This window comes from Hakea prostrata, chromosome 2 (genome assembly GCF_041222555.1).
Source record: "Hakea prostrata isolate BN-2017 chromosome 2, UWA_Hpros_2, whole genome shotgun sequence".
NCBI lineage: Eukaryota > Viridiplantae > Streptophyta > Magnoliopsida > Proteales > Proteaceae > Hakea > Hakea prostrata.
In genome coordinates, this window is record NC_142601.1 from 41737655 (window position 1) to 41750989 (window position 13335).

General features: G+C 40.2%; 1 protein-coding gene across 2 annotated transcripts in view; it reads left to right on the forward strand.

Annotated features, from left to right (window-relative positions):
• LOC149024384 (zinc finger protein VAR3, chloroplastic-like) overlaps window positions 1-11214 on the forward strand; it is a 31699-nt gene extending 20485 nt beyond the window's left edge. Inside the window, exons 3-5 of one of the 2 annotated variants that reach the window (XM_089144647.1) lie at window positions 2899-3182; window positions 7690-7788; window positions 7878-11214. In XM_089144647.1, the coding sequence (XP_089000773.1) occupies window positions 2899-3182; window positions 7690-7788; window positions 7878-10227 (2733 nt within the window). In that variant the 3' untranslated portion in view covers window positions 10228-11214. Of the gene's footprint in view, window positions 1-2853; window positions 3183-7689; window positions 7789-7877 lie in introns of both variants that reach the window. The other variant, XM_089144648.1, reaches the window with a different exon arrangement.
• The last annotated feature ends 2121 nt before the right edge of the window (window positions 11215-13335 follow it).

Genomic DNA, 13335 nt, shown 5'->3' on the forward strand with positions numbered 1-13335 from the left:
AGTTTGAGTCATTATTTGTTGAGTTATTGAACTGTCCTTGTTAGGTTGGATTCCTAAGTTGTAAGGGAGTCCCCTAGTTTCAGTCTAACCCTTGTAGGGACTCCATATATACTCTTAATTTCCAATTTGGATCCTTCTGGAATGAGATATAATAGAGTCCTTGTACAAGTAAGAGTGTTTAGTCAAAAGTAGGAGTTTTAGTTTGATTTGTCTAGAGTCCTAATCTGAGTTCCTTCTAAAGGCTATAAAGTATAAATAAGCCTCTCTACGTAACGAATCAGATTATGATTAATGAAATAAAGCTGAGATTGAAGGAGCAAGGATTAGTAGTCGTGGGTTCCCATGGAGTGGACTTGTGGCATCCATTGAATGAAGAAATTTTGCAAGCTTTTGAAATTCCGGCTTCCTTCCATCTCCAAGTACAAGACACCCCACCCCTGGCCCACCCTTCTCCTCTCTTCCTCCTCCATCCCCCAAAACCCTAATTTCCATGTCACCGGCTTTTCTATTTCTTGGAACTTTTCTGGAATTTTCGGACTTCTATACAAACCCAAATTTCAAGGTCAGATCTACGGCAATTTAGCTGTTAGATCTGTCTTAAACTTTAGGAACATCATTCCCCTAACCCTAGCGACCTTCCCTTCCAATTTCAGCCCAATTGGACCATCCCAAACCCTAGTCTAACTCTAGTTTCTTGGCTGCCTTAGATTTCCAAAACCTTAGTATGCGTTTGATAATGTTTCCGTTCTGAGAGACCAATTCTTATGCCAAAACCATTTTTTAATATTTCTATGCTAAAAGACTGTTATTTGCTTGGAAATGGGCGCTTGATAAATCTGTTCTGAAAATATTTCCAGAACACTATGAGAATAAGTTGGTGTTTGATAAACTCGTTCTAAGGTTTCAATTGGGACCAATTTTATAACTTCCGTTTTTATTCTTTGGTAAAAACGTCTTTTTTGATGTTCTGCAAATGACGTTTTTCAGACCACTTTATTGACCGGTCTGTTTTTAAAGAACATAAGAATGAACCGTTTTAACAAACGCCTCTAACCTGTTGTTCCGTTCCCAAATAACAGAAGAATGTCAAAAACGTTTTTTAAGAATGTTACCAAACATGCCCTTAGAAACTCTAACCATATTTGTAATCATAACTTTCAAGCCTTTCATTCAAACCCTAATTCTTTTAGGATAATCTTCCCTCAACCGTACTTAACCCTTGACCTTAACTCTAACCTTAGCTCAAACATTAGAAACCCTAGAATTTAAGAAACCCTAGTTTTGTAAAGCATAGACTTGGAATTCAAGTCTGAAATTAATAATACAGCAAGGTTTCAAACCTGAATTGCAAAACCTCAGTTCCGAAACCCTAGCTGAACCCTAACCTTAACCCTTGCCCATCCCTAGAACCATAAATGAGCCACCCGAAGGTACTATAGACCGTAGAATACTGCTAATTCTCAGGAAGAGGAACCTGGAGTGGACTTAGATTTAGGGCATTACCTCAATCAATGAAACCCTAGATCCTGGTTCGCATCATGGGTCTCCATGTTTCTGTGCAACCTCACCACCATCTTCCATTTGTAGCAAATTTCCTTCCTTTTATGCTGTTGCATGAAAAAGTTATCTATATAAGACTTAAACATATTGCATGTCTTAAACCTAATGTCAAGCTACTACAGCGGTTGAATAGTTAAAAGCATGTCTCTATAATCCTAGTATTTATTTTTGATTAAAATAAAGAAATACAATTTCTATTAAAAATTACTAACACTTTTAAGTAATTTATAATGGAATGATGCATTTGACACCAATTCAATGTTGACATTTAAAGAATATGTTTGAACTATTAAATACAAAACAGCTATTTTTCCTTGATATTTTTATTTTTTTAATTTAATGTTCACTAAATATGTAAATGTTTTAATTAATGGCTGCACAAAAAAGTGACTCCATGAGGTCCCGGACCATCCAATGGTATCCAAACATAAAAACTACTTCCAAATACTGCACAATTCATCTAATCTTTTTCCAATTTTAAATTTTGCCAGAATCAAATTTTCTGGAGAAAATTTGAGAATAAATTATTTTCAGAAGAAAAAAGAAACCTCCAATACTTAGATCATGTGACTTATCCAACATATAGTGAATGTACACAACTTGAATCTTAGTTAGATTTCTTGTGCGTCTAGGCTGGATCTACTGGCAATGCACTTTGATGCTGTTTTCAGTGAATTTCCTGTCCAAAGTTGAGCCTAAAGTACAGGATGTGGCACTTGCAGTAGCCAGAAGCACACAACTGGCTAAGATTACAAGTTCCTTCAAAATCTCTTGAAATCTAGAGACCCATTTTGAGTTTTGGTCTATTTATCCTAGGTTGAACAGAGAATTTGGTTGAGTTGGCATACTTTAGGTTTTGAATGCGAAGATATTTCAAAGATCTAGGCGTATACTTTTTCTTCCTTCTCCAGCGGAAGGAAATAAAAATCCATTTTTGAAACCCTCTTCCCCCCCCCCCCCCCACCCCACCCCACCCCACCCCACCCCAAAAAAAAAAAAAAAAAAAAAAAGGAAAAAGGGAAAAGAAAAAGGATGTCAAAATAGATGTGAGAAACAACACTAAGGCTTTAGAAATTTATTTACTTGCTTTCTATTCAATTAAATTTTTCTAGTTATTGCTACATGTCTTGATTGATGAGAAAAAAAGCTCATTATAGAAGTTATAACTGTATTTATTTTTTACTCAGTTAAATTATTCACCTGATCATTGCTACATTTGATTGTTTTTGTTTTGAAAATAAAAATGCTTTATATTTCTGTATTCAACCCTTGAAGTATCATCACATCATACAGAATCACTTGGCCTATTCTTGATGGCTCTGAAACCTGGAACTTTAGGGGCTTGAAATTGAGAGGGCTGACATGGTTGATCTGATGCGGTATCTGTTAAGCTATGCATGCAATGCTTTTGTTGCGTCAGACAGGGTCAACATCAGTAACAAAGAAATGGTTGAATCATCAGTTCGTAACCTATTGAGTGAGTTGGCTGATGCAACTATAACTGATCAAGGTTTGTGCCTTTCTGGATCAATGTCAAATCATTATACCGACAGCTATGGACAGACCCCAAGGCCTGTTGGTCCAAACATTGAAATGAAGAGAGGTGACTGGATTTGCCAGAAGTAAGTCTTTTTCTTCCTCCCGTTTATCATTTGGATTTTCTTCTTGATAAGTGTTATCAATTTTGTGACAAATATCAGAACTTATTTTCTTTGCTCATCTTCTTTTGGTGTTCTGTATTCTGAACTCTGAATTGGTGAATTAACTTGCTCCTGTTGCTTTGGATCCACCTAATTCTGTAGTGCCTAAAAGAGTTGGATTTTTGTATATGCCTGTGTATTTGGAACACCTGCTCCCATCTTCAGCTGGAGGATGTATTTCTAGTATTATAGCTGCATGATTGAAATTGACAATAAGCTGTACTAATATGAAAATACGGCTACATAGTTAATAAAAGCTGTGCCAGTATGATGATGTTTAGCACTAGTGTGTACCTTTTTCACCCAAAGAGGAGAGGGAGTATCTTGATAAATATTTTAAAGACAATTATGAGTTTCAGTTGTTTTGCGGCTCTAGCACAAGGCCCTTGACAATGTACCATACCTATTCTAGATAAGGCAGTAACTGAAAAGTTATGGTTTATGCTTTGGAAGACCCATGGTTAAGAGAGTGAAGCTTGGGTTTTCACTTGATAACATTTGAGTTGGAAAGTGGGTCCTCAAAAATTTTTTTTTTGGGGGGGTGGTTGGGTGTGGTGGGCAGCCGGGAATTAGCTAGGGGACAGTAAAGACACAAATGTAATATGGCTATTGAAAGGAAGAGTTTGAAGATGAAGGAATGCAGTCAGTTGAATGGAGGAACTCAACGAAGAGCATTGGCTGAATATTAATGGATTATATCAAATTGAAAATTCACTTGATTCATAACAATTGATGGCAGTTGGGAAGTCTCGGATCTGTTAAAAGGTAAATCTGAAGGAGTTGCCCCCACTTTATTCTAGATCAAAAGAGTAATGTCTGTTGGGGGAGGCATGCTGCTACATAGAGTTGTATCATGTGGCACAAAGAAGAATTTGTCATTAGTCAACCTGTGTAAATCTCAATTTCACCAATAGAGTTGGGCAACTAGCTCAATTTTGCCTCATTTTGTCTTTGGTCTATGCTAAGCAAACACATGCTTAGGTTAAACCTTACCCTGATGCGAACATAGGGACCTCCCTGTCTGAAACCCTAAGCCTAAGTGGGCCCCCCAGGATGGATCCAAGAAGACTCCATGGGCTGGCTGAACCCTATGGGAGGGATATTTTGGGCATTTTTAGCCATCAATTTATTCCTGAATTTAATTTAGGATTTATTTCAGATTTTCGTGAGTCAGTTTGAGTCTAATTTGGACTTGTTTTTGAGTTTTATATTGCGAGTCAAAGTTGTATTTTGAAAGAGTTCAGTTTGAGATTAAGTTGCTTGTTTAGTCTTAAGTTGTTTAATTAGCATATGCTTAATAAGGTGATTTAAAGTGTGGTAGTGAGATCTCAGATCGAAGGGCTGAGATCGCGTTGTAAATTGATTCCTTTTGATAAGTGTTTTCGGAGTCCAAGTGAGTTGTAAAGGAATCCTTAGATGAGAAGGAAGTCCTAAGTAAAGTCAGATTAGTTAATTAGGCTATAAATAGCCTCTTCATTGTAAGTTATTCTCTGTTTTTGAAGATTAATAAATTATTGAGTTGAGTATCGGGACCTTCTTTATTTGGTGGGTCTCGGTTGAGGATTTGAGTCAGAAATTCTGTTTCTTCTTCAGCTTTCAATAATTTCATAGTCTTCAAGACAATCAAGGATTCAACTTCAAGTTTGGAACTGCAGATCAGCCATCATCTTCAACCTTCAAGCATCTGTCAAGCATTCCCAAGTAAGTAGAAGACCCCAACCCAGCCCTAATCCTTCCCCACTTCTTACCGCAAGCCTCGCTGCCCTTTCCCCTTGAGTTTTGGCCTTGAAGACCCTCCCTACCCCATCGTAAATACCCCTAGATCCCTTCCCTACAGTTTCCCCAACATCCTGGTCACTTCCTGAGTAGCAGCAGCCTCTCTCATCTCCTTTCTTCTTCCCACGTTTAAGTCCTAACCTAATAGGAATGGCATATTCCCAGTCCCAATTGAACCCTATTCCCTTCCCTTTTGGTTGCCCTTAAGCCTAGAACAAAGTCCTAATCTTGTTTTCCCCAAATCAGCCATATTTCTGAAGTTTAACTGAAACCTGCACTGTCTTCTACCTTGGTTTGCAGAAAATTCAGAATTGCAGAAATTTGAGCTCGACTAAAGTTTTATCAATTGGACTTGATTCTGGTTGAAAGAATATCAATTGACAATAATTCTGATCTGAAAATTCAGCAACTGTAGACCATTCTCTCACCTTAACCAAAACCCTAATCCAATCCCTAGTTGCCTTAGGATTAAAAATTTCAAAATCTGAAATTTAAAGTTACTAAGGATTCAGATCTAGAATTTTGTTTCAGCAGGCTCTAAACCCACCTTGAAACCCTAACACCCTACTATTATTGCTGGAAACTACTGGGCTAAACCCTTAGTCTAGGGAATTACTTATTTACCCTTAGCCCTAGACCTGGTTTACATCATACCCCTAGCATGATCTTAATGAGAGCTGATTGGAGATCTGAGATCCATTCAGTCGATCCCATTTAATTGGTGTCTGTTGTGATGCTGTTGTTTTATGCACACTGACACTTCAGAGCAAAATGTTGGGCAGTTAAAAAGTGTTTGCAGCTAAGAAGGATAGCTTCCCTGGGGAGTCATGCTGCTATTTTAGGGGGGGGGGGGGAATGAGCACTGCGGAGGGATTGACCTAAGGGGGGAAATCAGGGTGGTCTTCTCCTCTGCTTCTGCTGGCAAAAATTCGACCAGTTATGTCAGCTGAATAGCAGAATAAGATATTCTGAGTCTTTGGTTGATCAGGCGACATCCAGATTTGAACTGGGGAGGGATTTGCAGTCCCTCTCCTTACCACTTGGCCGTACCACCAAAATAATACAAATTAGATGGAAATATTCCCTTTTCTTTTAAGTGGATTATGGAACCTTAACCTTTTTCTGATTGAATTTGGTTGAGTTCCTTTGATTGATTGTACTGTTTATTATCTCAACATTGCCTAAAAACTTCTAGGGAGGAATATAATGGGGAAAAATGGTGGCTAAAATGGAGCACTAGAAGACCTTAGTGGGAAAGGAATCAGCACGAGGAAAGACAAATGAAAGCAAAGAGAAAGGAGGAAGCTGCAGTTATGCTGAATAGTAATAAAGGTGAAAAAGAGAAGACGATGCCGGTGGCGATAGCATGGAGAGAGGTAAAATATAGAAGTAGTTGACTGAGCAAGAGGAGTGGTTTAAGCAAAAAATAACTAAGTATGTCAAGTGGTATGGTACAGACAATGAATACCCAAAAATGAAACCATACCATACCATGTTGTATCTACATTCACAAGAGCATTACTATATTGTCATGATACGGTATGGTTGTGTTATAAAAACAACATACGTAAATAGTATGATACAGTGGCAGTATGCACACAGTGCAGAAACTATATAAAGCAGTTCAGAATTGGTGTAAATGGTATAAATGGTTTTATGTGGTCCAGTTTCGTTATATATTGTCGATACCGTACCCAAAACCATTACCGTACCAAATCGATAGAAACTGTTTTGAAAACCCTACTGTTCCATATTTGAAATGGTTTAGGACAGTACAGGTGGTTTCGGCATACGGTTATGGTACCAAATTGACACTCTTCAATGTATACAATGAAGATGAAGATGGGAGCCAAGTAGCTCCATGTACTTAGATTTCCTCATGGACACCAACTTTATATGCCAAACAATTACCGTACCAAATTGATAGAAACTGTTTTTATAACCGTACCATTGCAAATTTGAAATGGTTCAGGACAGTACAGGTGGTTTCTGTTTTGGTATATGGTTATGGTACCAAATTGACACTCTTAAAGGAATACAAAGAAGATGAACTTGGGAGTCAAGTAGCTCCATGTACTTTGATTTCCTCATGGACCCCAACTTTATGCCTACCACCATGGAAGGCACACTGCTGCTGTCACATATTTCCATCTTATGGTATGTGCTTTTGTATATGCATTGCAATATTATTTTCTGCATGATAGTTTGTGGACTAGGGTGTATGATGTGTAGTTGGTGATAAATGTATGTGTTTGTTGCAGTGTGCTGCGTTTGTTGTCCACACATGGTATACCTGGCCACATGATTGTGAGTGCATCTGGTTGCAACATGATGTATATATGTGGTTGTGAATGTGTGCATGTGTGCCTTGCTCATAGTGAGTTGAGGAAACAATGAAGTTGGGATCAATTTTGGGCCCACTGATTCAGTCCCCTCTGTGTCCATCGTAGTTCAACATTCTTAACTGTCAAAGAAAAGAAGGGGGTCTGTGTGTAAACTGTCCCTGAAATTCATAGTATAAATTTTCTTTGCCTCCTTTGTTCTGTTTTTTGTATTCAAAATTTTGTTTTTCAGATTTATTACTCATGAGTGACCAGAAACCTTGTCATATTCTTAGGGTAGTCACATTCATGGCAACTTCTTTCTTTTGCAGGTGCAGTTTCATGAACTTTGCAAGGAACATGAAGTGCCTAGAATGTAATGAGTCACGGCCCAAGAGACAGCTGGCTGGTGGAGAATGGGAGTGCCCTCAGTAAGCTATTTTAACTTATTTTTTGTCATGTTAAAATGCTGAAATTTGTTTCTCTTGACGCTTAACGGAATACAAAAAACTTCTCTCAGATGTGATTTCTTCAATTACGGGAGAAATTCAACATGCTTAAGGTGTGATTGCAAGCGACCGGGAGGGCCCACATATGGTGCCATGACACCAAGGTCTGATTTGGGTTACAGCAATGAAAGCAACTTAAACAAGGCTGATATTGAGAGTAGGCTTGGTGAAAATGATGAAAAGGCTGAGAGGTGGTTTAGTAAATTTTCTCGCCTGGACAAGGCTTCTGACTTGGATGGTGCTGCTGCTGATAAAGATTTTCCAGAAATCATGCCCTTGCGGAAAGGTGTCAATAGGTTTGTTGTCAGCACGAGAAAGACACCCCTAGAAAGAAGGTTGGCTGATGCGCAATACCGACGGAATTTAGGCAATGATGGCACCCCTGATGAGGATGATTTTCAGGCCAGGAATGAAGGTGAGGTAAATCAGAGTATGACTCTGCAGACATCAATAAGCCAAAGTCTGGACAGGATTCTTGGCTGTTCTTCAGCTCATTCAGAGACTGGTGCTAATGGAAGTGTTGTTGGAGAAATGGCTGGAACAGAGAAGTCCTCATTCTCAAGTTCTGCTTCTCAACATTATGGACGTTCTGAAGCTCAGAAATTAGAGATGGTAAGTGGAGTGGCAGGAAACCTTGATTCATTTGCGCCCAGTACAAGCAACACAATAGGATCTTTTTCTGAGAGTGTTGAATCTGGTAAATCAAAAGATGGTTTGCATCTCTCAGGAATACCCCTAAATCAGGCTGAAAGCAAGGAAGATAGAGAGCAGGCTGAAAAATCAGAGAGGTGGTTTAAAAAGGTTGCAGAGCTACATGATGTTAAAGATCTCTCGAGTGCAATATCTGATGAGGATTTCCCTGAAATCATGCCAATGCGCAAAGGGGAGAACAGATTTGTTGTCAGCAAGAAGAAAGACCGATCAATGACCTCACCCTTGTATAAAAGACGCATGGCCATGGAACAATCAAGCAATACTAACTTTGTACCCTTTGTTCCTTTTCCACCAGACTATTTTGCTAAGAAGGATAAGCAATCAGGAACAGAGTCTTCAACAAAGAAAGCTCTGAATGAGAATGCTAGTGTTGGGACAGCTGAAAGTGCTCCAAATGTGCTGGGAAAGTCATCTGCGGCAGGTGTTGTTACTAATTGGGGAGCTTCCAGTACTTCGGTTCCACGACTGGAGAATCAACATGCTAGCGGTGAAAGCTGGGACACTACCAGAGCTGTAAATGGCTGTGGCAAAAACAATTGCGATGCTGTTTATCGGGTGCCAACCATGGCAATGTCTGGTGAAAGACCTGAAAATCTACAGAATAGAAATGGAGAGGGTTGGAATACTGGATCATCTCAGATGGGGAGTGCTGAAAGTGCTGGTTATGGAGCATCGACTGTGGGAAGTCCTATCTCTAGAACTGAATGGAATAGTGGATTATCTCAGAAGGGAAGTGCAGAAAGTGCTGGTTATTGCGCATCAACTACTCCCAGAACTGATTGGAATAGCAGATCCTCTCAGCGGGGGAGTGCAGAATGTGCTGGTTATGGCACGTCAGCTGTGGGAGGCTTTACCTCCGGAACTGATTGGAATAATGGATCGTCTCAGAGGGGGAGTGCAGAAAGTGCTGGTTATGGCACTACTGTGGGAGGTTTTATCCCCAGAACTGATTGGAATAGTGGATCAAATCAGAGGGGGAGTGCAGAAAGTGCTGGTTATGGCGCCTCAACTGCGAGAGGCATTACCCCCAGAACTGATTGGAACAGTGGATCATCTCAGACGGTGAGTGCAGGTTATGGTGCATCAGCTGTGGGAGGTTTTACCTCCAGAACTGATAATCTACAGATGAATAGTGGGGAAGTTTGGAACAGTGGATCATCTTGGAAAGGGAGCATGGGGTCACCAACCATGGGAAGTACTACACCGGGATCTGATAACTTGAAGACTAATAGCAGGGAAAGCTGGGATACTGGATCCTCCTGGAAGGGGAGTACAGGAGGTGCCATGGGGAGTTCATCCCAGCAGCCTCAGAACGATAAGAATGGGCCGGAGAGCTGGAACAGGGGATTTTCAGGTGGGAGCTTGGAGGGGTCCGCAGTGAAGGAACCAGATCCCTTGGATATGTCTCAGGAGGCTAAGGAACAGAGATGGTTTCGGAGGGTTGCTCAAATCAAAGACATTTCAGAGTTGAGCAATATCCCTGATGAAGACTTCCCTGAGATAATGCCAATGCGGAAAGGGGTAAACAGGTTCGTTGTCAGTAAGCGAAAGACACCTCTGGAAAGGAGGTTGACGTCCCCCCAATACAGAAGAAACCTGCCTATTGTGAACTCCGATCCACTCAAGAAGGAGAATGATTCTAGTTGAATCTACTGGTAGGTAAGTTGTCAAGGCACAGGGTGAGTTTATTGTATGGTAGGTGATTTTGTGAGCCTCTATGCAACTTTTATTTAATTTGTGTGGGTACGATTTGTTCTTATTCTTTAAATGTTTGGAAACTTAATAAGCACCATGGCTAAGATGAACTAGAGTCACAAATTTTGATACTTTTGGGTGCATACTGATTTCATATTGGTGGTGTTTTTGATGGAGTGCAGCAAACAAACTACTTTTCTAGTATAGGCCATTTATTGACTATTCAACCCGTTATACCTTTATCATTCTTAAGAATATGAGCAGTTTAAAATGGGTAATTCCATAGGAGAGTTAACTTTTTTTTTGGTAATGGGAGAGTTAGTTATAAACCAATCACTTTTAGGAGCAATTTATATTTTATCATTTGCTTTTCTGTACCTTTTTTGGCTTTCCTTTTGTCGAAGCGTTTTCACTCGTGAGGCTGCGGTGTGCTTTTTACTGTATAGGGCAAAAATATTAAGGGTTTAGGTTATGGAGATTTTGGTATGATTCTTTGTTTTTTTTTGTTTATTATATAATATCTTAATAAATATTTTTGGTAGTGCTTGGTGTGATTTTCTATAAAAAAGTACAGGATTTGAGACCTGTTTTTATTTTTCTATGAAAATCAATTTCAGTTGTTTTGGCGGGTGGTGTTCAAAACGCATGCGCTTTTCACGTGTGTAAATGAGGTTAAAATGGTAAACTTTCATTATCTTTTATGACTTCCTCCTTCCCCCCAAATTTTTTTTTTTTCAGTTTTGCAGTTTCTTCACTCATTTCTAAGGTTAATCTTCAATCTTGACCTCTCTTTCTCTCTCTCTTTCCATATTCCACTAAAATTTCTGTGATCTTCTGCAATCTTAACTTAGGAACGAGGTTTCTGATATTCAGTAAGCGGATCAGGAAATATCAGATTGGTCGGAGACTGGAAGGAACTAAAAATTTAATAGCATCAAATATTGGTTTCTCAAATACCGTAATTGCTTTAGGGCATGTTTGGTTACATGAATCCAGAGATTTCAAATCTCTGGATTCATAAATCTGAGAATTATACCCATTTGGTTGTAAAAATCTCTAGATTTATGAAATCTAGAGATTCACCTTTTTACACTAAAAACGTGAATCTGTAGATTTATGGGTAATGGATGAAATCCAGAGATTTCAAAAAAGCTATACATTTGCACATTCACAAAATCACGTCGATCAAATAGTTTTTTAGGATGAATCCACAGATTTTATTTCACAACCAAACATCTAATTTTATAAATTATAACTACATAGATTTGAAATCTCTAGATATTTGAAATCTCCAGACTCATGTAACCAAACAGGCCCTTACATTCGGAATGTGATTTTGTTAGCTAGCCAGACACTTGGAATGAAAGAACGTGGAAAGCAACACAAGGTGGAACACCAAGATCAGAGCTAGATAGGGATGACCTAAAATGAAATTCTGTTTTGCTCTTGCTGAAACAGAGATCGAATGGGCAAAACCACTACACCTTTCAAGGAAGCTCAATTGAAATAGGTGCCTATCTAGAAACATTGGGATCTTTTTGTTTGACGGACAAACTGGAAGCTTCTCATTCGCTCCCAGACTGTCTCGAGTACCACAAACCTCCATTTTGCCTCCTCAACTGAGGAACAACTCACATCAAGACCAACTCTACACTGACCCCTTGATTCACCTACGGGATCATCAGCTGTCCTAAGAATCAAGTTCGTCATCTTGCAATATCAGTCACATCCTGAAGCCACCTCAACCGTCCGTTCAAATCATTTCCATCGAAGGGCTGAGCGAATCAGACCGCCATTTGTGGTATGGACCCAATGCTTAAATAGAGGGGGGATATACAGGTAAAGGGGGCAAGCTTGAGTTCTCCAACCATTACTCTTCTGCATTTATTCTTGAGAAACATTCTCTCCTTCATTCTCCTTTAGCATTAACTCCTCAAGCGAGAATCTCCAGCTCCCATTCAAAGACTGACTTAGTCATTGGAGGTGTCTTCCCGTCCTGAGAGGCGGCCCACTTTCACTTCCTTTTTTGGTCTCAAGAACCAGGAGCGAACTGGGAGCAAACCGAATGAGATGAGAAGAGATTTATTTCACACTAATATTTGGTGTCGTCTGTGGGAGCTAACGAAAAGTTTAGTAGCTTTCCCTATATCTGAATCTATTAGATCACGGAGACATGGCTGGAGATGACTTGCTCGACTGAGCTTCCAGGTCTCAGGAAACCACCCGCTATAAGAAGAAGGGGGCCAATAAGAAGGCTGGGACTTCGAAGGAGGTGCAACCCTTTGTGGGACATTAACAGCAGGAGATCAATCCTGATCTGCCTATCGATCTTCCCCCATAGGGGGTGACCCCCGCTCTAACTTCTAATGCTCAGTTCCCTTCATTCCATGGCAACTCAAGGAGGGCACATCAGGCCTTCTCCAGTCCCTGTCACTGGCCTTCCTGAGACATCAAATCCTTCCTCTGTTGGTGCTGCTGACGGGGCTCAGGGAGATGAAGGTGATACGCGTCGCCCCTGACAAACCAGATGCAAAGAAAAGGGCAAGGCCAAGGCGACAGAGGGAGGAGCTAACAAGTCTGTTTTTGATAGGCTGGGAGCCCTTCCTGACAGATACTCCTTTCTTGGAGCTATCGCGAAGCAGCCTCAGGTTCCAAAAGTAAAGAAAACACTGAAGGAGCACGTGGCGGAGTCTAAGGGACCCCAGCGAGATGATAGGGCTTCCGGGACATCCACATCAGTTCGTGACAAAAGCCTTTATCAACAGGTGCAAGACATGAACGAGCATCTTTTCCAGCTGGACAAGAAAGTCCTTGACGAGGTCCAACTCGTATTAAGTCAGGATCTTTTTGTGTTGAAAATAATGGCGGTAACCCCTTTCGACAGGCTTCCGTACCCCTACTTTCACCCCTTATAATGGGACTATGGATCCTATGGCTCATATAAGTCACTTCACCTCAATCATGACCATGTGTGGAGGAGGGGACCCCATAGAGTGCAGATGCTTCCCAGCGTCATTATGAGGGCCCAACAACTACTTGGTACTCTAGGCTATCCAAACA